Source organism: Poromitra crassiceps, assembly GCF_964638095.1.
Source record: "Poromitra crassiceps genome assembly, chromosome: 18".
Classification (NCBI taxonomy): domain Eukaryota; kingdom Metazoa; phylum Chordata; class Actinopteri; order Beryciformes; family Melamphaidae; genus Poromitra; species Poromitra crassiceps.
In genome coordinates this window covers 12,797,252-12,822,119 of record NC_139636.1, presented here as the reverse complement: position 1 = coordinate 12,822,119, position 24,868 = coordinate 12,797,252, and the positions used below count along the sequence as shown (strand labels likewise).

Below are 24,868 nucleotides of genomic sequence, written 5' to 3'. Positions count from 1 at the left end.
TAAATAGACTTCCACAGCTCGGAGACAATACACACCGTTCCAGTCTCTTATTTCCCAGACTAATTAGGAAAATAAACAGGTGAACCACATGTGCTTATTTAACTAGCGCAGAGGAGACCCTCTTGTTAGTATAATGACAGTTAGGACCAACTGAAAAGAGAAAGAGAGAGTATCTTTATCTATACTGCATCTTAACCGATTTATTTTACCAGCAGAACTGATTCTGCCTGGGTCAGTAATGTATCCAATTTACTTTGTTGTTGGATAAGTTGTATCCTTTTGTCGATTGTCCTGAGATGCTTTGGCAATTTTGTTGTTATGCCAATTAAGCAATTCAAATTTAATTGAATTGGGTAGAAAGAGTATAAATGGAGAAGAGAAAATAATAATGGCAGATTGATTAAATGGGTTGCTCATTAATTATGATTCAGGTTCAGGTTAGCATATGAATATCTGTTTCAAGTAGTGACCTTTGACTGAGCTATGGCAAAGAGTCCTCAAGTCTACTTCTTTGTCCTGCATAAGACTCTTAGAAAAGCCTCCCTATTGAACTTGGCCTGGGCACTTTAGCCAACAATAGAGAGAAAGAGCGGCATGGCTCAACACAACACAAAAACACACTTTTACTCCAGAGACGGAATCAAGCAAAGTTTAATTTAATGAGGACGGCGATCAACTTCAAAGACGAGAGGAGTGCTATTCTCATTGACCAGGAATGAATCTAAAGACATTCTTTTCACATGCAGGCAGACACACTCAAACACCCAGCCACCTGCAAAACGCACACGCACGCACACACACACACACACACACACGCACAGACATGCACGCACACACGCGCGCACACGCACACGCACACACGCGCGCGCGCGCACACGCACACGCACACGCACACACACGCACACGCACTCGTACACGCACATGCACACCCACACGCACACACACAGAGAAAGAGAGAGAGGGAAAGAAAGAAAATGAAAGGAAAACACAACGATCTAGAATAGATAGATAGATAGATAGAAAGATAGATAGTGTGTGTGAGTGAGAGAGAGAGAGCTGTAATCTAGAGGAATCTCCTTGCAGTCTGCCTTACAGCTTACTCCTAAGTCATAAATACCCTGAAAGCTTTTCTCTAAGAATGTAGCAGCAGACCTCTGAATGCTAATGTAGCGCTGCTGCTGCTGCGGAGGCCAGTCCCACGCTAATGATACTAACTATGATACATATAGAACATAAAACGCCCCTTTTAAAGGTCCCCAATCATAAATCTCTATCAGATCCGCACTGCAGTGGCCAGCCCAGCCTATTCTATTGTCAAGTGCTGTAAAATGGGCGCTGTGTGGGCGCTGTAACACCTGACTTGTGCTTCTCAAATGGGTTGGACCAGAGCCGTGTATATAGAAGAGTCGGCGACGTCTCCATTCACTCCAATGGACCATTTTTTTTACTCTCAATAGTTCCAGGAAGCAAGGTTCTGGATTAAGCAGCACTTTTTTTAAGAACCAAATTGTACATTATCAGCTTTATTTTAGCATTCAAAAGTAGCGCGGGACCCCTTCCTTCCTGGCTGTTCATTGGCTACTGAGTCACGCATTTTGGACCTCCGCTGACGCCACTCTCTTACTAGACTGCTCTGGGTTGGACCTACTGCTGAGAAGCAAAGATTTTTGAATTTTCCCAAACAACTCATTTCAGGACTTTGGCGATGAAACGTACAAACTTAACCAAATTACATTTTCAATTAAAGCCAAAGAAAATGAAAACCTCTCTGGCCATCATTTAACCGATGGAATCAGACAGTCGTGTCTTCGTTTGACTCCCAAAATATTCTTTCAATCGCACACATTGAACACGGAAAACACGCAGTCGCTCTGGGGAAGGAAATGAGCTGGGAACTAGTGCAGAGATCTTTTGACGACTGCATCTATATCTCAGATGTGTGTCCAGGGAGCAGCACTTTAATTGGCCTGTCAGCAGAGCACAAAGGGGTTAAAGGGTGATTTAGCTCCTCCTCCTCCTGACAGTAGCGGCCGCTAGTCTTTCAGCACACTACAAAAGAGGAATGCACCAGGAAGGCCTCTTCCCCAGGGGCAGAAGCACATCTGTGGTAGCCGACACTCTGATCTGTCCGATCAGATCACCCTAAGAGTTATGACTCCGCCAAACCCTGGAAGGGATCTGGCACTGCTGCCGTCTCTCTCTCCTAAATCACTCTATTGTCTCACCTACTCTCTCTGTCTCCCCATCACTTCCTCATTTTGTCCCACTGCTTGTGCTAGCTCTCAATATCCACATTTCCGAGTTGAGGCCAAGGAACCTGTAATGAAGGAAACGGACATCATTCACATCACAGTGTTCACATTTTTGCTTTGGGGCCAGTTCTAGAGAAGTGAATGGGGCAGGCATGAAAAGTCCCATTATAAACTATCATATCTCTGTCGTTTCAAATGTGATTGAAAAATGTTTCCACCAGATTAAAGAAAACACTATGTGATATTGACTTTTATTTTATTTTATCTAAATATGTGTGTTAGTTTTCCTTATTATTGGTCTCCAAACAGATCACAGCAGCTGCATATTAGCTCAACTCAAGCCCCTGTTTGGTCCAAGATAGATGGAGATTAGCGAACTACTAGGGGTGCACCAATCACGTTTTTTGCCACCGATCACCGATTGCCGATCGCCTATGGGAAATATCTGCTCAACCGATCATCGACCGATCACCGATTACCGATATATAAACAAACAAAAAAAGTTTGGAAATGTTATTTCGGTCGATTATTTTCCCCTTTAATAATACCAATTGGCATTGTATTTTATATCGTTGGAAAGCCTGATTAGTGATAGGGCTTTTTTTTTTTTTTTTTAATATCGGGAATCAGCCGAAATATCGGCAATCAGCCGATCGCATATTTGAGGTCAAAATCGGCCGATGCAGATTGCTTGCCGATCGATCGGTGCACCCCTACCAACTACATCTTGATACACGACCAAACGGGGCAACAATCAACATCAGGTCATGTGTTTTCTTTAATCTGGTGGAAGCATTTTCCAATCAAAGGAGAAACAACATACAGTAGATGATGGTTTATAGACGTTCCAGTCACTTCAATGGAACTGGCCCTAAAGTATGGCCCCAATGCAACATTCAAACACTGTGACGTGAGATATGTCTTTTCCTTCTTCATAGGTTCCTCCGCTTGCCTTGTTCCATCCTCTTCCTCTCCTTCCTGCCTGTATGCCTCCCTCTCTCTCCCCTCCTCTCTCCTCCCCTCCTCTCTCTCCCCTCCTCTCTCCTCCCCTCCTCTCTCCTCCCCTCCTCTCTCCTCCCCTCCCTCTCTCCTCCCCCTCCTCTCTCTCTCCCCTCCTCTCTCCTCCCCTCCTCTCTCCTCCCCTCCTCTCTCCCCTCCTCTCTCTCTCCTCCTCTCTCCTCCCCTCCTCTCTCCTCCCCTCCTCTCTCCTCCCCTCCTCTCTCCTCCCCTCCTCTCTCTCTCCCCTCCTCTCTCCTCCCCTCCTCTCTCCTCCCCTCCTCTCTCTGTGAGTAACATCTCACCTTGCAGACACGGGCCACACGGGACAGGATGCTCTTGTCGTTGCCCTCGCGCGACACCTCCCTGAAGAAGAAGTAGATCTTATCATCGTCTGGATTGTAGGTGTCTGCGATGGGATGAGCAGCGATGAACCTGGCCTCTAAAGACACAGAGAGGAGACGAGAGTGGTGAAGAGTGTGAAAATAGCACCGGGTGATATTTACAGCCTTAACCACGCGCTGCATCCGCAGGGCGGCGGGCACTCTTCAGCATCTCTACACTTAGCACACGTGTATTTACAATCTTAGTCTCTCTCTCTACAGAACACTGTGATTTATTAGCATTTCCAGGTGCTACGCTAAAACCTCACATAAGGGAGGCGAGAGAGGAAAAAAGCATTTTACAAATAATAAGTCTTATTTTTTAACCTGCTTGGATTGCCAGATGGCAGCACAGTTTGCTGCGTAGGATAATACAATGATTGCCAGCATGTTTAAATCGTTTTTAAAGCCAATTTAGGTTACTTTCCGTAACTCTTTTTTTAAAAATACAATGTAGCTGACTTGGTGCTGCATCTGTTCCTCTAAGTAGGTTACAAATTCCAAGAATTACTTGCAATCGCTATTTCGAGACGTTACAGAGTGATAAAGATAGTGTTAGAAAGAGGCGGGTTTAAAGAACACAGAGTCAAATATATTGTTGCAGAGGGTGAAAGCAGAGGGTAGAACCAACGGCCTCTGTTAAAACCTATCTCCAGCATGTTGCTGCTGAGCGTCCTGAGCACTCGGGAGGGAAACTAGACCACGGGCTTAAGCGTTGCAGTGGCATTACATCAACATTAGCTCAACCTCTGGAAGCCAAGCCAACACCCCCCCCCCCCCCCACACACACACACACACACACACACACACACACGCACACGCACACGCACACACACCCTCCCGGGTGATTCCCTGGCTGGAGCAGCTTAGAGTGCGGCTTCACAGAGGGGCCTTGTTATTCCTGCAGCATTGGAACACTGTTCTACAGGGAAATACACAGAACAGAAATGATGTGCTCGCTCTCTCTCTCTCTCTCTCTCTCTCTCTCTCTCTCTCTCATATACACACACCCTGGCACCAACATTCACTCAGTCATGCACACTCCCAGACAGAGAGCGAGAGACAGCGAGAGAGAGAGACACACAGAGAGAGAGAGAGAGACACACACACACACACACACACACACACACACACACACACACACAGACAGAGAGAGAGAGAGACAGAGACAGAAAGAGAAGGGTAGACATAATTACTCCAAACATCTCCGACACACTTTGACTGGGTGCTTGTGAAATGTGGAGACTATGTGTAAGGATTTAGATGCTGGTGACGACTGTTGATACACGACAAGCCATCAGCGGCTGTAAACCCGTCTAGACTGGAGACATATACACATTACACAGAGAGAGGAGACTCCATGCCATTGATAACTGTGTGTGTGTGTGTGTGTGTGTGTGTGTGTGTGTGTGTGTGTGTGTGTGTGTGTGTTTGCGTACATCGGTGTGTGTGTGTGCGTGTGTGTGTGGCAGCACGCGGTTGTGCGACTAACACCATGAACTTTGTGGCACACAGTAAATTCCCCAGTAGGTGTGGTCCCTCCGCAGGCCTGACATTCATATAAAAGTTCCAGCTAAATGAATAAGTGGGCTGTTTCCTCCGGACTGGAATGCCAATAACCACCCCCGGGGGCACAGAGAGCCTCTTTGTGTGGATGGAGAGGCTGGAAACGTATAAGGATTAGAGAAGAAGTAGTAAGAAGTTATGACAGCACTCAGAGAGTTTGTGTGCGTACCGTTGATCCAGTAGTCCTCTGATATGTCGGTGCGTATGTAGTGCTGGTCAGGCGGCGGTCCGAGGGAGCGTGTGAACGTCGTGTCTTTACCCAGGAAGTCTGAGGCTGTGCCCGCATACAGGTACTGGTCTGGACCAATCAGATGAGAGAGGAAGGTCAAACAGTTAGTTGAACATCGCCGGATGGGCTACAACGAACGGATCTGAATGATGGGTTAAAACTCATGAAATGGGGAAAATGTGCTGCTGACAATGTTTCTCCCCAAAATAAAAAACCCCCACATTTCTCAGATATTTGGAACTGAAGAGTGCCAAAAGAGTACCAAAGTAAGACGTTATTTGGTATGAGTTACACGTCTTTACAATCAGTTTCAGTATGTTATCCATAAAAAAAATAATGAGAAAATTGATTTGACATTGTTGACATTATTATTTTTGCTTTTCGGATTTCACTGGCTTATACCTCATCAAACCCATACACAAAAACACAGACAGGGGAAATTATATTATAAATATTATAATATCTCAAGAAACAAACACATGAAGGAGCAATAACGGTAATAAAAAAGAAAACTTCTACGTCTCAATATTTACAATTCCCTGCCGAGTTATTTTGTTGATCTCACTTTATTGGATCGAGAAATGGCTGCTCGCCGTTTGCTTGACCAAAGGTCATAATAATAAGATGGAGACGAGTGCTGCGGAAAGCACATCTTCAGATACAAATCCACTCACACGGCATGAGTGGAGGAGCAATATGCTGTGTATCTCACACAGCGTCAGTGGAGGAGCAATATGCTGTGTGTTCTTGGGGGAATGGTGCTGAGCACTGGAATAACATCCTGAGAAGCAGGGAGTGTTGTGTCTCACCTGTGAGGACTGAGGTGAACGGCTGCCAGGGATCAAAGGGACATTTCAACCTGCCGGACTCAACTGTATCAGCCAGTAGCTGGAACACCCCGTCCTGACACCAGAAAGGAAGGAGAGGAAGATGATTTCACACGCAAATTCAATTTGCAAGCTCTTTTGAACTCGTGCCAAAATCATCCATTGACTCCTACAGTAATGTACCTTACCTCTCTCTGCCTCCTACAGTAATGTACCTTACCTCTCTCTGCCTCCTACAGTAATGTACCTTACCTCTCTCTGCCTCCTACAGTAATGTACCTTACCTCTCTCTGCCTCCTACAGTAATGTACCTTACCTCTCTCTGCCTCCTACAGTAATGTACCTTACCTCTCTCTGCCTCCTACAGTAATGTACCTTACCTCTCTCTGCCTCCTACAGTAATGTACCTTACCTCTCTCTGCCTCCTACAGTAATGTACCTTACCTCTCTCTGCCTCCTACAGTAATGTACCTTACCTCTCTCTGCCTCCTACAGTAATGTACCTTACCTCTCTCTGCCTCCTACAGTAATGTACCTTACCTCTCTCTGCCTCCTACAGTAATGTACCTTACCTCTCTCTGCCTCCTACAGTAATGTACCTTACCTCTCTCTGCCTCCTACAGTAATGTACCTTACCTCTCTCTGCCTCCTACAGTAATGTACCTTACCTCTCTCTGCCTCCTACAGTAATGTACCTTACCTCTCTCTGCCTCCTACAGTAATGTACCTTACCTCTCTCTGCCTCCTGCAGTAATGTAGCTTACCTCTCTCTGCCTCCTACAGTAATGTACCTTACCTCTCTCTGCCTCCTACAGTAATGTACCTTACCTCTCTCTGCCTCCTACAGTAATGTACCTTACCTCTCTCTGCCTCCTACAGTAATGTACCTTACCTCTCTCTGCCTCCTACAGTAATGTACCTTACCTCTCTCTGCCTCCTACAGTAATGTACTTTACCTCTCTCTGCCCGGTGATTTCGATGAAAGCGCAGCTCGGGTGGAAAGCTCCTGTCCCGCAGGCGTAGACATGTGTCCGGTTGTAGTTGTGGAGCAGCCTGACGAAGTTAGCACACTCCAACTAGAGAGGAGGTCAGGGAAGATCAGGGTCAGAAGGAGAGCCCAGGTTTAGCAGGCAGGCATTCACACAACAGTGTCTGATCTGCTGAGAATGCATCTGATTTATTGTCTAGGCTGTTTCAGATGTGATTTTCTTACATTTGCGTTTTTGCCTGCCAGTTTGCACATTTCCACTCTGTCTCGGGGAGCAGGCCAGCTGATCTGAGAACACATCAATACATTACATTACATTACATTACATTACATTACATTACATTACATTACGTCACTTAGCAGACGCGTGTGTCCAAAGCAATTTACAATATCACATTTTGTCAACGGTACAGAAAACAACTATGCAACACAATCAATGACAGACAAGACATTTTGATGGACTAGGGTGGCACTTTGTACAAAGTAGTTTGAGAAGGAATAAGTAATATTAGTAGGGTTTTTTTTTTTATAAAAGGAGCAACATGTCAAAACCCGAATGTGGTGTGATAAGGTGAGAAGGTGCATAACCTGAACCAGGTGTGACAGCAGTGAGAACATCAGGTGTGATGCAGTGAGAAGGTGCATAACCTGAACCAGGTGTGACAGCAGTGAGAACATCAGGTGTGACAGCAGCAGTGAGAACATCAGGTGTGACAGCAGTGAGAACATCAGGTGTGACAGCAGTGAGAACATCAGGTGTGACAGCAGTAAGAACATCAGGTGTGACAGCAGTGAGAACATCAGGTGTGACAGCAGTGAGAACATCAGGTGTGACAGCAGTGAGAACATCAGGTGTGACAGCAGTGAGAACATCAGGTGTGACAGCAGTGAGAACATCAGGTGTGACAGCAGTGAGAACATCAGGTGTGACAGCAGTGAGAACATCAGGTGTGACAGCAGTGAGAACATCAGGTGTGACAGCAGTGAGAACATCAGGTGTGACAGCAGTGAGAACATCATGTGTGACAGCAGTGAGAACATCAGGTGTGACAGCAGTGAGAACATCAGGTGTGACAGCAGTGAGAACATCAGGTGTGACAGCAGTGAGAACATCAGGTGTGACAGCAGTGAGAACATCAGGTGTGACAGCAGTGAGAACATCAGGTGTGATGCAGTGAGAAGGTGCATAACCTGAACCAGGTGTGACAGCAGTGAGAACATCAGGTGTGACAGCAGTGAGAACATCAGGTGTGACAGCAGTGAGAAGTGAGAACATCAGGTGTGATGCTTTACTTTACTTTACTTTATTTCACTTGGCAGACGCTTTTATCCAAAGCGACATACAACAGAGATAAAAAGAAACAATACAAGCAATATACAGTATGCACAGTACCAGAATAATCTGAAACATAGTCAAATATAAAGTGCTATTGGACGTGCAATCAGTGCATTGAAAAAGTGCCTGTGTGATGAATTTGTGCAAGTGCGTCAGTACGGAAGTGGACCTGAAATAAGTGAGTCTTAAGTCTCTTTTTGAATGTACTAAGGGAGTCAGTGGTACGGACAGGGTTAGGTAGTTCATTCCACCACCGGGGAACAACAGAGGAGAAGAGCCTGGTGAGTGAATTGGGTGGTGGAAGTGAAAGGAATCTTTCAGTAGCGGAACGTAGTGGACGGAAGGGGGCATAGGGTTGGATGAGGGAGTTTAGGTAGGTTGGGGCTGTATTTGTCAGGGTTTTGTATGCAAGGGTTAGGGCCTTGAACTGGATTCGGGCGGCCACTGGGAGCCAGTGGAGGGAGATGAGGAGGGGTGAGACGTGGGTTCTGTTTGGCTGGTTGAAGATGATACGTGCTGCTGCGTTCTGAATCATTTGGAGAGGTTTGAATGTGGATGCAGGAAGGCCAGCCAGTAAGGAATTACAGTAATCGATGCGAGATAGAATGAGGGCCTGGACTAGAAGCTGTGCTGTGTGTACAGTTAGGTAGGGTCTGATTTTCTTGATGTTGTATAGAGTGAATCTGCATGACCGGGCTATGGCAGCGACGTGTGTTTTGAAGGATAGAAGATTGTCATGAATGACTCCAAGGTTACGGGCGGACTGAGCTGGGATGAGTTGTGATGAACCGAGGTTGATATTAATCTAGTCTCCTGGGATGATCAGGAGCTCAGTTTTGGAGAGATTGAGTTGGAGGTGACGTGCTTTCATCCAAGATGAGATATCTGACAGACAGGAAGAGATGCGTGATGAAACTGTGGGGTCGTTGGGAGGGAAGGACAGAAACAGTTGTGTATCGTCAGCATAGCAGTGATATGAAAAACCGTGGGCATGAATGATGGAACCAAGTAAAGTGATGTAAATTGAGAAGAGGATGGGGCCCAAGACTGAGCCTTGGGGCAGTGAGAAGGTGCATAACCTGAACCAGGTGTGACAGCAGTGAGAACATCAGGTGTGACAGCAGTGAGAACATCAGGTGTGACAGCAGTGAGAACATCAGGTGTGAGAAGATGCATAACCTATTTTTCCTTGCTCTACTTTCTGCAGTAATTAGTGGATTATTCTTCAAGTGATCTCAGTTGTAGCCTACAAACACCTGCAGGCGGTCGTATTAGAGAGCAATGAACACCCAGTGACCCTTGTATGTACCCCGCCATGTTCACACATGTATTATAACAGGCTTATGTGCTTAGCGTGTTCTACCCATAAATCCTACCAAGGGGAGCTATCGCCAAACTTATTCATGGGTCGATAGAGCCTCAACACGCATGCAAACACACCGGCACACATGTCCCATCAACACATGATTCCATATGATTGCACGCCACTAAGGACTTCAGAGAAACCCAGAATACCTTTAGATTTACAGCCTAGGCCAGCGGGTTCCCAACCTTTTACGACTCATGGACAACTTGAAAATGTCAAAAATGTCCGTGGCTCACATCCGACCATAAACAGTACGGAGGCCAAATAATGCCTTCTCTGAGCAATTTTCATATTAACGATAAAGGAGCTGTCCATGACAGCACCACACAGAGATCAGAAACTAAAAGTGAGGGGCGGCTGTCTGCAATAAACAAATTAAATAACTGTATCATTCAACAATGGAGAAATGCATTCTCATACATAATAATAAATAATGATTACAAATTTTTCTCTCACTAAGATCGTAATGTTTTGCAAATGATTTGGCAGCCCACTTGCAATACCTTCGCGGGCCCCAGTGGGTGCCGACCGGCCCAGAGGCTGGGAATGTCTGACCTAGGCTATTTCTACAATATGAAATCATCAGTGTCCTAGTTTCAAAACAGCCTATTATCTCGGTATCTATTGAAATCTAGGTAGACGTAACTGGAATGTCAATGTTTGCGAAGAGAATACTAATTGGCTGATAATTTTAGTGCCTGAGGGTCCCTCACCAGGTATACCTCACCATTGAGTGATAAAGTCCCAAGTTGTGTGTCTCGGCATGGCTATCGTATTCACTGTCAGGACACAAACGTCTCAGAGAGCTGGGCTTTATGGTGTCTATCTACCCAGCATCAGTATCAGTGACCAGAGAGGCAACAGAAAGGCAACACTTTGAGAGCCGGACTAAAGAGTTAAAACAACCAGATAAAGATCAAATAAACACAATGTCGTCTCGCTCGCGGATCAACCGCAGCTGCATAAACACACACTCACATCTACAAACTTTAACATATGGCATCCCTCCAAATGCATTTGTCTGTTTGTGTAGGCCTATATGTGTAAGTGTGCGCACACATACCCATACTTGTGTATATCTGTATGCGCGTTTGTGTGTCTGTGTGTGTGTGTGTGTGTGTGTGTGTGTGCCTGTGCTTGTGCATGTAGCCAGGGTGAAGAGCAGGTTGATTATGATCCAGACCTCACCAAGCAGACAGTTTCAGAAAGCTGTCGACTGAATGAACGATGACTTGCTGCTCTGAAACAATACGCGACTACATTGTGCATTCCATCGTAGCAGAAAAGAGACTATACGTTCACTCCAGTGACGGCCAGACAGGTTTAAGTGTCATGAGGCGAAGCTAAATAATTGTCTCTACAATAATGAGCCATTCACGGCACATAGCTGAGGTTATTGGGATGTCTCAAGTGACTCCATGCGTGAGTCTGCATGTCTGAGGATCGGGGACAGTTCCTCCACCTCAGCTGTTCAGACTTGAATCTCTTCCAGCACTCTCACTCTGTCAGCAAGTGCACCTCTCAAAACGGCTCCCAAAAACATCTCTGAGTCTAAACAACCACTCGACTTCAGACTCTCAGAACAGCTCCAAACATCTCACGAGTCTACCTAAACAACCTCTCGACTTCAGCCAATGACTGTTGGCTATAAAAGCAAAAGCTGCCTTTTACGCTACTTTTATTGTTTGTGTTGTATCTATTTTTGGCCGTTGACGCTCCTAAAACATGGTCCTGAGAGTTTGGAGATATTACAGTATATTACAATCTCATTTCCTAATCTGCCTGTCGCCAGCATCCTTGTACCTTTCTGGGATGTCTGGCCAGGTTGTCGGGGTCGAGCAGGAAGACGTGATCTCTGGCTCCCAGCAGGAGACGACCCCTCTCCTCATCCAACAGCAGAGTGTGGGAGTGGAGGCCCTCAGAGGAGCCCAAGAACACAGATACACTGCCACCTTGCACCAGTTCTGAGAGAGAGACAGACAGACAGACAGACAGACAGAGAGCGAGGGAGAGCGATAGAGACAGACAGACAGAGAGAGAGAGATATACAGTCAGACATACAGAAAGAGAGAGAGAGAGAGAAAGGGGAGGGTGATTGATTAACACCTGCAGTACAGCAAACGTATAAAAAATGCACCATCTAGCATTGATTTATATTGCAAAGGCTGTTGAGCAGGATATCACTGTCAGAGTTGACCTCGCTCGATGCAGGTCGCCCATAGCGAGCTCCTGAAGACAAGCGCATGGTTTCCACCACGAGAGGAGAGGCAGCATGTCTCGGCTTGACTTGAAATGGACTAATCCTCATCAACACCTTACCTCCACCCAGTGACAGAAGACAGATACAGTAGGAGAGGCTTCACTGTTTCAATGGAGGCATTATCACCTATCATCATCATCATAGCTATGGAAAAGATATGTCCCAGCTTGGCCAGCTGTTGAAAAGCAAATTAGGAAAATGCGTATGAGTTTATACTTTGTTTCTAAAACTGCCAGTCTCAATACAAATAATATGCTGTCAGATGTCATCTGCAGATGGCTGAACATCATCAGAAACACGAGCTGTAGCTATAATAGCATATTATACCTGTCATGGCTGATGTAAGATTAGATCATGATTGAGATCCACCTCCGAGCAGGTTGAATGTCTGTTGCTCGCCCATACACACAGTAAGTCAGTCCTTTATGTTGTGAATCTGTGCTTTCCTGTGAATCTACAGTATGATTTGCCTGAGTGATATCAGAATTATCAGCACGTTACACGACTCAATTTCCCTCTTCAGTCTGACATCACTTCCACTCTAACCGATTTCCGTGAGAGAGGATTTGATTTCCCCTAACCAATCACGAGACCAGCGTTTCTCAAACTGTGGGATGCGCCCCGCCGTGTGGGGCGCAGTGGCATTACAGGTGGGGCCGCAGAAATGCAGCGCGGAACCCGATGTTTTGACGTGCACGTGTGTTTTTGGCGTCGGACTTCTTTTCACGGTGGAGGAATAAAGAAACCGCAGTGACGTTCACGTTCATTCATTTCAGACACAGAGTGGAGTACAGTGTCAAAGTGAGTGTGCAGTCAGAACGAAGACCTTTGATCCTGTGGTGTGTTTCAATCTATCTCCATGTTTCCATTCCAAACACTCACAGTAGGTCTTTGGACTCCCCGTCCTCCATTATAGAGAGTTTTGTGGTTGCTGAGTGCTGACTACGTTCTCAGTGCTGCAGACCCTCTGTGTCCTTGATCTGAGGAAATCTCTGCAGCCAATCACCCGGGCTCTTTTCACCGGGCCAGTATAGCAACATGCCTCGAGTCAACACTGGCTCAATGTGGGGGAGTCCAGTGGGAGTCACTTTGAAAGGATTGACATTGTGATTACCCTCTGGGTGTGAAGGATTTGAGGAGGTCACTAACCTTCAATATTTGAACTTCGAGGACCCCCCAACCCCACGCAGACCTGCTTAATACCTCCTCCTATACACATGCTCACACACAAGACCCCCACATGCTCATATCTCTCACCTCTACACACGCGCATGCACACACACACACACACACACACACATACACACACACACACACACACACACACAGACACCCACACACCACGCTTACAGCCCCTGTGCCCCCAACACCAGCTAAACCTCACAGAGAGATTAGCCAAGCTAGCCTTTGGCTAACGCTAATCTGTTCGGTAAACACAGCGCACTGTGAGCCCATTGAAAGAGCCTGCTTAGCTCTGCTGCTTAGCATAGCGCTCCGCGCCGAGACCTCGGCCCCTCTCAACAGCTCTTGATGAGCTGCTGCAGCTCTGAAGCACACGTTTATTTGAGTAAGAGACCACTGAGTTGGCCCACAGCCAGTGGGTTTAGGTCCTGCTGATAAACCAGGCTTACTCTAATGCTGTAATGTATAGATGTAGTTAGGTCCTGCTGATAAACCAGGCTTACTCTAATGCTGTAATGTATAGATGTAGTTAGGTCCTGCTGATAAACCAGGCTTACTCTAATGCTGTAATGTATAGATGGAGACAGCCGGACCAAATCGATCTCACCCCATTTCGTTACAAATACCACGGTACTGTTTTACACTTTCAAAACGCGTGCTTTTTGCAATTTCACGTGCAGTTTATACGCCTTGCCGTTGGGGTCAGGCACCTTTCAGTGGCCCCCTGGTGGTTGGGGTTAGGCACTGTCTGGTAGCCACTTGGTTGGGGTTAGGGTTTGGATATGGGTCAAGGTTAGGGATGGAAGCTCTACTTGCTCCGCGGCAAAGCTGAACCCGCCTGCCTTGCAGCCCCCCCTATAGGCCGGCCTCTCCAGCGCCGGGCTCCGCTCTGCGTTAAAAAGCCCTGGGCGTCTGTGCGTGTCCACAAGCCTTCACTTCACGTGAGGGACCGCCTCGCTCCCCAGAATTCAAGGTCACATGACTACCCTCTGGTGGCCAGCGTATACACTGCATACAATTTTGACGTATTTGGCAGATTCACTCCATGTTATTTAATAGTGCAAGAATGTGTGAATTATTTGTACTACTTTGTAAGAGATTGGGCTGGCCTGAAACAGAAAACTTAATGAGGAGATACCTCACCAGCCTCTCATCTGTGTTTTCTGTCTGAAGTTGAAATTAAAACATGAAGTAGCCTATACGAATTTGCTATGCGTGCCATGGCAACAGTCACGTTATTTAAGCATGAATGAACATAATATTCATCAAGGTGTGCTTTCACAGTATTCTGCACTCTGGCTAGTTGAAATGAGAACCCTGATCACAGCCTAGCTCTGTGATTATGCAGTGTAAGATGTTCAACCCATGGTTTCACAATTCACTGTATAAAGTCACGGCCACACTAGTGTCCAGTGATGGGTCCTGCTGAGAAGATGTTAAGGACTAGGAGGTTTAAGAATCGTGATCATTCTGTTTTCAAATGTAATCATGGTAATTCATTGAGACATTAGAGAGAATATCAGCCCTTTCCTGTTTCACGTTTATTCAAGTTTTGTTTTGTGGCAACAACAACAGAGATTTGCTGTTCATGTAACTCACAGCTATGGAGCAAACTTGCAGACTGAATGGAGGTCAACTCATGAGCAACTGTTTAAAATGAGTGAATGGGGGGGAGGGCAGTCTCCTATATGATCCATAAGATGTGGTGTATGACTAATATAAGCCATAAGACTGCAGATCCATCAGCATGCAGATGTTCTTCTGATCACACGTCAGGAACAAAGGCAGAGTAACAATTGAGATGAACAACGTAATGCAAATATTTACATCGTGAGCAGATGATTTTACTTTCCATTTGGCAGAGAGCCGCGTTATAATCTAGATGCTGTGTGTCTACATCCTGAACTTCAAGCTCCCTCAACACCACAGAGGGAACGTCAACGGATGGGCTTATTCAGAGGAAAGTTCACGAGACGGTTGTTTTGGAGATGTTCATTCAATCGGGGATGATTTCACTTTGATGGTTTCCGCCTTCACTCATTGAAGCGGCGTGATGAGATGTTTGAAGATGGGGCTGCTTTTGAAGAGCGTGTCCAGCAGCTCATAACCATCATGACGGCATGTGTGCATGATGTGTGCATTGGGCTGGAGATGATTTGGCTTTTGATGGATTCTTTTGTGCTTCAGTCACTCTGACACGAGCCAAACATTGACATTGCCGTATCGTCCTCATTCTTCTGAGGTCCACGCGAGATCATTGCATAGATATCCACGTGGCCATCTTCACAAATTAGTGGACATATAGAGCAGTTAGTTTATACTCACAACAACGCAATCGCCAGAGAATCATTCTGAAGAATATTGAATGAAAATGCAGTAGTCTTAGATTCTAAGACAACAGGGGTGTTCAAACTTTTTTGAATGGGGGCCAGATTAGATGATGTGAAAATACCGGGGGGGCAGCTGCTTCTTCCATCATATGGGTTATTTGTAAATTAATGTAAATTCCCTGCACATTAATGCTTATTTAACTTAGCCTGTAAATTTCATGTACATTCAATGTAAACTCTTATTTAACTCCGACTGTAAATTCATGTAAATCCACTGCCTATTTAACGTCTATTTAACTCAGTCTGTAAATCTCATGTAAATCCAACGTAAATTCATATTTATCATCCACAGAACACTTCACCACTCATGTACATATTGTATATATTTACTCGATTTCATTCGAGTTGATTGCACTTGCAACTTTGCGATTGTCTTTAGTTATCTTCCTACTTCTTATCTCTGTATATTGATGTGACCGCTACGCTGCTAAGACAAATTCCTCGTATGTAACTTGCATACTGTGGCAATAAAAGTGATTCTGATTCTGATTCTGATTTAAAAAGAAATACAATTGTACTCTAAGGATTTTGTTTACCATCTGAAAACATTAGTTCCACCTGCGCAGTTCCTACTTGGTGCTTGTCTACAAACTGTATGATAGTGCTGTCATCGTTAGGTGAACGGAAAAAACGCAAAGTGAACTTGCTTGATTAGCCAATACTGTGTGGAGGACCACATATAGTATATTTTGAGAGACAAGCCGAGGGCCACGTAAAATTGGTCCGCATGCTGCAATTGGCCCCCGGGCCGGACTGTGGACATGCCTGTCTTAGAACATTGGCCCCATTAAAATGCAATCATATCTGAAATGAATATATAACTTTATTTGATCAACCCCGCTGTGCTTTGAACTAACATGGAATAAGACACAGTGTAGAGCTAAATGCTGGCGTAACTGCTGGGTAAACACTGTTCCTAGCTATCATTATTCCTGCTGCTACTTACATGTATTTATGTTGGACACACAGGACATACTGTACACGGGCATCTATTTCCAGCCATACTGGCTTTCGGAAGCCTTTGACCAGAGAAGTAGGTTTGGAGGTTCAAGTCAGAGCGAGTTTACTTTTAGGTCACAGTGGGGATTCAGTTTATGGAGCGGGTCTCCAGTTCATTTGGGTGGTTTCTTGAGGAGACGTATAGCGGACAGCACGGAAGGTTTGGAGAGTTTGGAGTAACGTTTGTACTGGAGTTTAGAATTGGTTCTCAGGGAGCAATAACTTGGCTCTCCCATGGTGGCACAAAGCAAATAGACTTAGTTGACTTAACACTACACACATGAGCATGAGTGCACGCCGCCATCGCACCAAGACAAGCTGATATACACACATGACGGACTGAACAACAGTCTCCTATGGAGCAGCAGCCATGAGACGCGCGTTGTGTATGTTACTTTGAAATATATGGCCGCTCTACAGCAGCAGTGTATTTCATCAAAAACAAATATTTGCCATTTTGCCATTGCTATCATAAATATCCCAAGACGTAAACCTGACTGCAGGTTTACGCAATGCAGATTTACATCCCCGCAGAGGATGAAGAGATTATACATGTTCAAGAGAAGAAAGCGCAGAGAACATTCTCGGGTCCATCAAAAGTGTGATAAATGGGGAATTAGGAAGTGGGTTAATGCATTAATCTACCCAGCAGCGCTCTTAAATCTCTCGTTGTGTTTTACAGTGATCTTTCAAACACCATTTACTTTAACAGTGCAACTAAGTGTGTGTTAATCTCTCACTTCTTCACTTGTGCCTCTTTTCTGTGAAACAGAGAGAGAGAGGAGGGGATTGGGGGAGCTAGTCATGACCTCAGAAGGTCGGATCTGTGAAACAGAGAGAGAGGAGGGGATAGGGGGAGCTAGTCTTGACCTCAGAAGGTGAGATCTGTTCACACGACAGTTGAAGAAGAAAAACTGACGAAGAGGAGAAGAAAGGAGAGGCAGAAGAGTGAGTAACACGTATGAACATTTTCTCTCCACATGAGACAGGTGACCTTAAATCATCCAAGCTAGCACAGAGAAGTATAAAGTACAGTTTTTAAATCTATTTTTTTTAATCTAATTTAAATCTAAATATATTTAAATTTTAGCTTTTGTTTTAATACAACGTTAAAATTAACAATCAAATCAACATACCTTTGTGGCTGAGTGTGACCCTGGGGACACTCTGTTTGATGCTGGCTCCAGCAGGGAGGGTGCCCAGCAGCAACATCAGCCCCACTAACAGGAGCCCAGGGTGGGATAGCACCTTCCAGCCAGACAGCCACGGCAGAGCCCCGGCCTGCATCCTGACGTGACCAGGAGGACAGCGGGGTCTCTCTCCCTCAGTCATCCTGACGTGACCAGGAGGACAGCGGGGTCTCTCTCCCTCAGTCACACTCTGCTGACCAGACTCCTCCGTCTCCATGCTGTGAGAGAAGGTCTTCACTCAGTTTTCACTCTGGTCTTCTGTTCTGCTGCCCTGGAAGGAGGAGATCGACATGAGGAGTCAAGCTAGGGAGGAGCTCAGTGTGAGCATGTGTGTGTGTGCGTGCATGTGTGTGTGTGTGTGTGTGTGTGTGTGTGTGTGTGCGTGCATGTGTGTGTGTGTGTGCGCGCACGTCTGTGTGTGTGCACGTAGAGTGCAGACTATCCCAACCCTTCGCAGGATATGTACACATTAGTGTTGGTAGTATTGAGCTGTTTCACCATGGAGCCCTGCAGGCATGTCCCCTCTCCTACATCAGCTGTTGTCCGTCACTAGCCTTCCTTTTGTGGTCCCCTTTAAATCTGTTTGCCCAAAACAAAGGGTCAGGCCAACAAAACAGTCGGCCAATCACGCGACCTCTTTCAGCGGTGCGGTGTCTCTCTCTCTCTCTCGTTCTCCTTCTTTTCACATGGAAAACTCATTGAATTCTTTCACTAAATGATTCTTGCTAATAGTTGTAACATTGGCTGATGACCCTGTCAGCTCCTCCTTTATGTCCTGTAATAAATGGGGCAAATGTCCTGTCTGGGACTTCACGCCGCATTAGACATTAGACATTTAGTCCACACATTGAGTGAAAAGTGAGCAGTGGGACTGGAGCAAACAGCACGGCCGCTGACGTGTTTAAGGAAGGAGAAGTTGAATGATGGCCGCTAAATGTATGTAGGACAAAGCGTTTCATCGAGTGCTGAAGCTGGACGTTTGGCCTTGGTTATTTTCAACAGAGAACGTCAAACTTTATCATATAGAAACACAACTGACAAGCGACACTGATTTGGAGGCCGCTCAACTGACAACATGACTGATCCTACAGGCAGCATAGCCTGCAGCAGTTTGTCTTCTCTCGTGCGTCTCTCTGCACATTCCACATACGGTCAAGCTACTCATTAACCAGCCAATCAAGGCCCAGGAAATTAATGAATGAATCAAAAAGAATGCATGTCCTCCCCCCCCCCCCCCCTCCTCTGCCCTCGCTACCTCCCCCTCTTCTCCTCTCCGTCCACCCCCGACATAGATAACATACATCAACCTGTCGCTGGTCAACATAAACAACGTCCAAAATGAAGGAATGTTCTGATGTAGCGCGCACACACTCCCATATGTCATCTATATCATGTTCGTTCCAGTTGGAAGAACTTTGGCATGGAGGCCAGAGATGACGAACGCCTCACTTAAACCACAGTGAGGGATAATTCAGTTACCGGGTTCAAACTTTGTCTACAACTCGTCTACACACATTTGACTGTACGTTGAAGTCATTTGTGCGAACTCACACACATCCGTGAACGTGCAGTCAGTGTGTGATGATAAAACACACATTGCCATGTTGTCAAGAGACACAGCAGCTGTAAGAGTGCAACTCAATTCACTTCATTTATTTTCATTGTCCAGTTTTGTCTTCAGTGTTTGAAATGTGACTTCATTATGGAGACGCAGGCCGCTGTGACAGATTGACACCACTCCACACACACACACACACACACACACACACACACACACACACACACACACACACACGCTGCAGCTTTAAATAGGAGAGGATTAGACTCTGATAAACACACTGTTGTTTATTCAAGTTGACAAATTGAGACCCCCTCGGGCGGGAGATACCAGATATAGAGCTGTGTCTGATGGATGGCCAATCAGCAACGATTTCATTAGTGTGTTATGTGTGTGTGTGTGATTGTGAGAGAGAGAGAGAGAGAGAGAGAGCGCAAAATATGCACATTTCAATAAGTTCACGGGTGTTCGAGAGAGAGTGTGTGTGTATGTGTCGGTGTGTATGCACCTATAGGTTTAAATCTGTAAATCTGTAAAGTCTGTAAATTTGTGAGTGAGAGACTGATAGCAGCAGCAGCAGTGGGGGGGTCGTCCGTCCTCCCTGACATCAGGGGGCGGCGGTGAGACGACTGCACCCATGTGAGAGTTCACGTAATGTATCTGTCTCTCTCCAGCGCTCCAGTGCACACGTCTCTCAGCAGTACAGGCCTGTGCGGCACCCCATCCAGAAGAATGGCCCCCCGAACAAAGAAGAAAGCTCAAGTGTTAGAAGAGGTCGGCCGCATTGACAATACACTCCATTTGCTGCGAGGAGCATGACAACAGGAGATACAGGAGGGAAAGACTATACACTTTCAGGCAGCTACGCCTTTGGAAAGAGTGAATGGTAATGGAGATGGGGAGAGAGAGAGAGAGAGAGAGGGAGAGAGAGAGAGAGAGAGAGAGAGAGAGAGAGAGAGAGAGAGAGAGAGAGAGAGAGAGAGAGAGGTGACAGAGAGGAGAAACATTTGTGCCACGTGGGTTAAGCTAACATCCCTGTTTCCTGGCCAGCTACGGTCCCTGTTGTGCTTGGCAGCATGGCCGCCCGGCACACTGCGCAGGGGGTGAGGAGGGGAAACAATCGTGACGGCGATGGTGACAGATTTAGAGCTATAGCAGCCAACACGTGCTGCTGCCGCCTTCTGATCCCAAACCAACAGATAAGTATCTCATCGCTGACACAACCCTGCAAATGGACTCCTCTCGTCTCGGTTTTGGGCTCAGCATCAAATAAACACGCGTCATATACGATAACACCAGCAGTTCTTCATTAACGCCGATCCAAGAGTCAAGAAGAAGTCAGGATGCAAACTGTCACGCGTCAGAAGTTGAAGTGGGCGAGAAGAACTTTTAGACGGCGCTATATTCCCGGCGGTCGTGGGGATGATGGAGCAGATGGAGACGCGGTGGACTCGCCATGGGGCCACGCTCACCGGCGAGGGACCCGCGCTAATGATGCGTTTAGCAACACCGAGGTGCCCAGTAGAGTGGTCCGTTATCAGGTCCCTCCATCTCCACGGGACAGAGCGCATTAGCCCGGCTATTTGTCTTTATTCCCTGACCAGCACAGGCACTGCTCTGCCATAATAACTTAGGTAATTGTTTCTAACTCTCAAGACATTTGTTGTTTTTCTTGGCAAAAGTCAATCATTTTTTTTCTTTAATTTTTTTTTTTACCTTGGGTTTAAGCAAGCAGTGCTAACTCCCCTGTGAGTCTCTGTGAGTTCATGTCTAGCAGGGAAAATAGGCCACTAGACCGCACTGTGTTTTCACTAAACACAAACTTCTATACAAGGAGCATGAAGTTGTCTCTATTTAGCCAAATTCAAAAAGTCAACTCTGAAACCACAAGGTGTCCAACAGCCAGTCATGAACACAAGTTATACTATCAAACTAATATTTGTCTTAAATGTCCAATGTAAATGTCTTGTACCTGTCACCTCGAAACTCTGTTGCCCTAACCTAACAGCGATAACAGAACGCAGACCTCCCTGTGTTTTACTGTATGTTGAGTTTTAACTGTTGCCAGAGAGCAAGCAAATGTGAAATATCCCCGTGGCAAATGGAACTTTATCCTGGACACAGATCAGAAAGCTCTCAATACGACCAAATGCAAAAGCGCTTTTTTGGCAACTCTCGCAGTCGCTCGCAAGTCTGCGTCTTGTTTACTCAAATCATAGAGTAAACATCACAGGAAGAGGCGGCCATTCATTTTCAATTAGAATCAGAAACGTTAGCCAGGCTTATCTGAACGTGCAGCGCAGCCGTCAGCGCAGCATGTGGACCTCTGGAGAGATAACACATCAGTCCAAAACTCTATGCAAAATGGATTGCCAAAGTATCCCCTTACATGAAAAAATTGCAATCATCAAAATATGCTGATTGAGATAGTGATGGGATTTGAAGTTGAAAACGTACTAAATTACCGCCCAAAATAATGAATATCACAAAACATATAGAGGCAAGGATATCCAATAACTCTCTATGGAGTATGGACTGCTCCTCTGCTATTAGGAAAGCTGTATTTCCTGCAGTAATTTAGCTCTTAATAAATCCTATCAATCATAAAACCCACAGGATGTCTGCTGAAAGAGCGCTCTCGTCCTCACACAGCAGCATCACAGCATCGAGGTTGCGACAGTTACAGTAACTGGACTTGGCTGGTGACAAAGTGTGTGTGTGTGTGTGTGTGTGTGTGTGTGTGTGTGGGTTTCTCCAAGAAAATCATTCCGGCCTTGTTCAGCATCACACAAACACAGCACACACGCACACGCACACCCGAAACCTCAATCCACACACACATTTAACTCTCCTTGAAATCTCAATGCATCCAATCAGAACGCTAAAGTTACGACGAGAGTGACATTCCAGTGGGATTCCTTCCGTTTTGGGTTTGGAAGAGAAGAGAAGAGAAGAGAAGAGAAGAGAGTTTTTTGGGGGCCGGAAAACCAAAGGAGATGGATAAAATTCCAACCCTGAGGTCGGCCTGTCTGTCCACATTTTTGTCTCTGTGCCCTGCACTGTTATCTGAAGACGGTGGTAAGACAATACCGTGGGCGCCTGCTGGTATGGTAACAGAATACACCGAAGCCAGATGATTGTCTTGAGCTGCCTTTGTTAAAGACTTGCTGTTGATGTTTAAATGTTGTGGTTTAATTCATCCATCGCTGTCAGTGGAGGAGGAGCGCGATCCCTCAGTTCTCCTACTCGAGCATTATATGTAACTGAGACAGTGCCAGCTTAGCTCGGCTGTCACACACGTCTTCAAGGGAAACGATACTGTGTCTGTGGTTCAACTCCCCTCAATAGAGCAGAGTGATCCGATGGAAAAACAAAGTGGGAACAAAGTTGACTATGGCTATTCAAGAATACAGAGTGTTCCGTGCTCTCCGGTAACCAAGGCAACACCTGATAGATAAACATGTGGATCGCTTTATCTACTAGGTGTCGCCTTGGTTACCAAGATAAACATGTGGATGGGTTTGTTAATAATAACAACTAAACAAGCTTAACTCTACACATCCTCACCAGGGTAGCATCAGGGCCAGCAGCTCTGCATGTGTGTGTGTGTGTGTGTGCGTGTGTGTGCGCGCGCGCGTGTGTGTGTGGGTGGGTGGCGTGTGTGTGCATTATGTGTGTGTGTGTGTGTGTGTGTGCATTGTGTGTGTGTGTGTGTGTGTGTGCATTATGTGTGTGTGTGTGTGTGTGTGTGCATTATGTGTGTGTGTGTGTGTGTGTGTGTGCATATGTGTGTGTGTAACCTAATACCAGGCAGATGGGAGCAATAGGGCATGGAAATAGTGAGTGACAGTTGGAAGTGCTCTCACTTGCCTCCGTAGGGCCTGAGGACAGGAGGACAGGAGGGTATACACCCCTGTGTGCTATGCAGCAACGCTTCTGAAGAGCACTCCTTACAGATACAGGAAGTGACTCAAGTGTTATTTCTCAGTCCTGTGGCTCACGCTGAGATAGATAGATGTTCAACAACCCCAGTTCCAGAACAGCGTATAGTTCCACAAAAGACAGGGCCGTCACAGCCAGCCCAGCTGTCTGTGTGCGTTAGCGTCGTTAGCACCTAGCCGTTAGCACCTAGCCGTTGTAGAGTCTAAACACACAAACATCACCAGCCCAGTGAAGAAGGTAGGTGCCCCTCTTTCTCTCTGTCCTGCTCTCTGGGAATCTGGAGACCTCAAGTCACCATATAAGGGCAGGCTAGTGTGTGCAGCATACAAGACTGTTTCAATCACACTTTCCACCCCAAAAACCTGTAGAGTTTTAGAGAAAGCACACGTTCTCTTTTCATCGCCGTCCAGGAAAAAGACTCAGCGCAAAGTAACTCTGTGCCGCTGTCACAGAGCGCAGGAATGGAGGAGCTGTAGGCCATATTCCAAACACAGATGCTATGATTTTGATGGTAATGTTGGATCAGTCCAGGCACGCCATACGGCCGGCAGAGCAGGAGCGCGCCCACTGGAGAGGATCACAGTTTAGCACGCCATGGCTTTGCGCTGATTGATACAGCAAAGGAAGGAACCCTCGTTCCCTCCCCCCCAAACCCCACCACCACCATTCCCACACAATAACTTCTTCTGATCAAATCCGTCATATCGGAGGTCTCGCGGAGGCGAGATCAAGGGGAGCATTTCCAGCCGCGCAGAGCGTGCTGTCATCTTCTCAAGAGCCTTTCAAGAGTCCACACGTGTGTGTGGATCTCCGGCTGTGATCTCATCAGCAGTCCACGCGGCCTGCCTGCCCCATCCATCCCTGCGTCTGCCTGTGCATACAGCAGGCGCTATTAAGCCTGTCTGGCTGACACACAGCGCCTGGCTGACGCAATGATTGCATGTGTTTAAAAGTCAGCAAGATCACGGGGAGGGTTTTTCCGAGTTGTCTTTCCGAGGCCAGAAGGCAGAAATTAGCCAATCAATCATTTATTTACCTATGTCACCACGCTGATCGAATGCACTGGAACCCCGCCAGAGAAGAATCGAAATCCAACATCTGTAAACCCCCCCCCCCCCCGACTCTGCATTTGTGCAACACTTCCTTAGCCTCTCTCCCAGCACTCCCTCCAACTCAAAGCTCCTTGTAGGGAGTTAGATAAACTTTTAGCAATGCTGTAAGTGACAGCGGGTCCTTGAGACTGTTATACGGAGGGTGGCGAAATAGCAACACTACTAAACCCTCATGACTGCCTCTTTCTCTTCTCCTGCAGATCTGCACTACTCTCGGACTGGCACACTAGAACACACACACACACAAACACGCGCGCGCGCGCACGCACGCAGACACACACACACACACACA

The 24,868-nt window shown here is 46.3% G+C and overlaps 1 protein-coding gene across 1 annotated transcript in view; it reads right to left on the bottom strand.

The window, feature by feature from the left end:
• sema3d (sema domain, immunoglobulin domain (Ig), short basic domain, secreted, (semaphorin) 3D) overlaps window positions 1-18,181 on the bottom strand; it is a gene marked incomplete at both ends in the record, with an annotated part of 39,474 nt that extends 21,293 nt beyond the window's left edge. Inside the window, 7 exons of the mRNA XM_083654706.1 lie at window positions 3,554-3,690; window positions 5,367-5,495; window positions 6,236-6,329; window positions 7,210-7,329; window positions 7,467-7,529; window positions 11,747-11,907; window positions 17,911-18,181. Of these exons, the coding sequence (XP_083510832.1) occupies window positions 3,554-3,690; window positions 5,367-5,495; window positions 6,236-6,329; window positions 7,210-7,329; window positions 7,467-7,529; window positions 11,747-11,907; window positions 17,911-18,181 (975 nt within the window). The remainder of the gene's footprint in view (window positions 1-3,553; window positions 3,691-5,366; window positions 5,496-6,235; window positions 6,330-7,209; window positions 7,330-7,466; window positions 7,530-11,746; window positions 11,908-17,910) is intronic.
• Window positions 18,182-24,868: the final 6,687 nt, after the last annotated feature.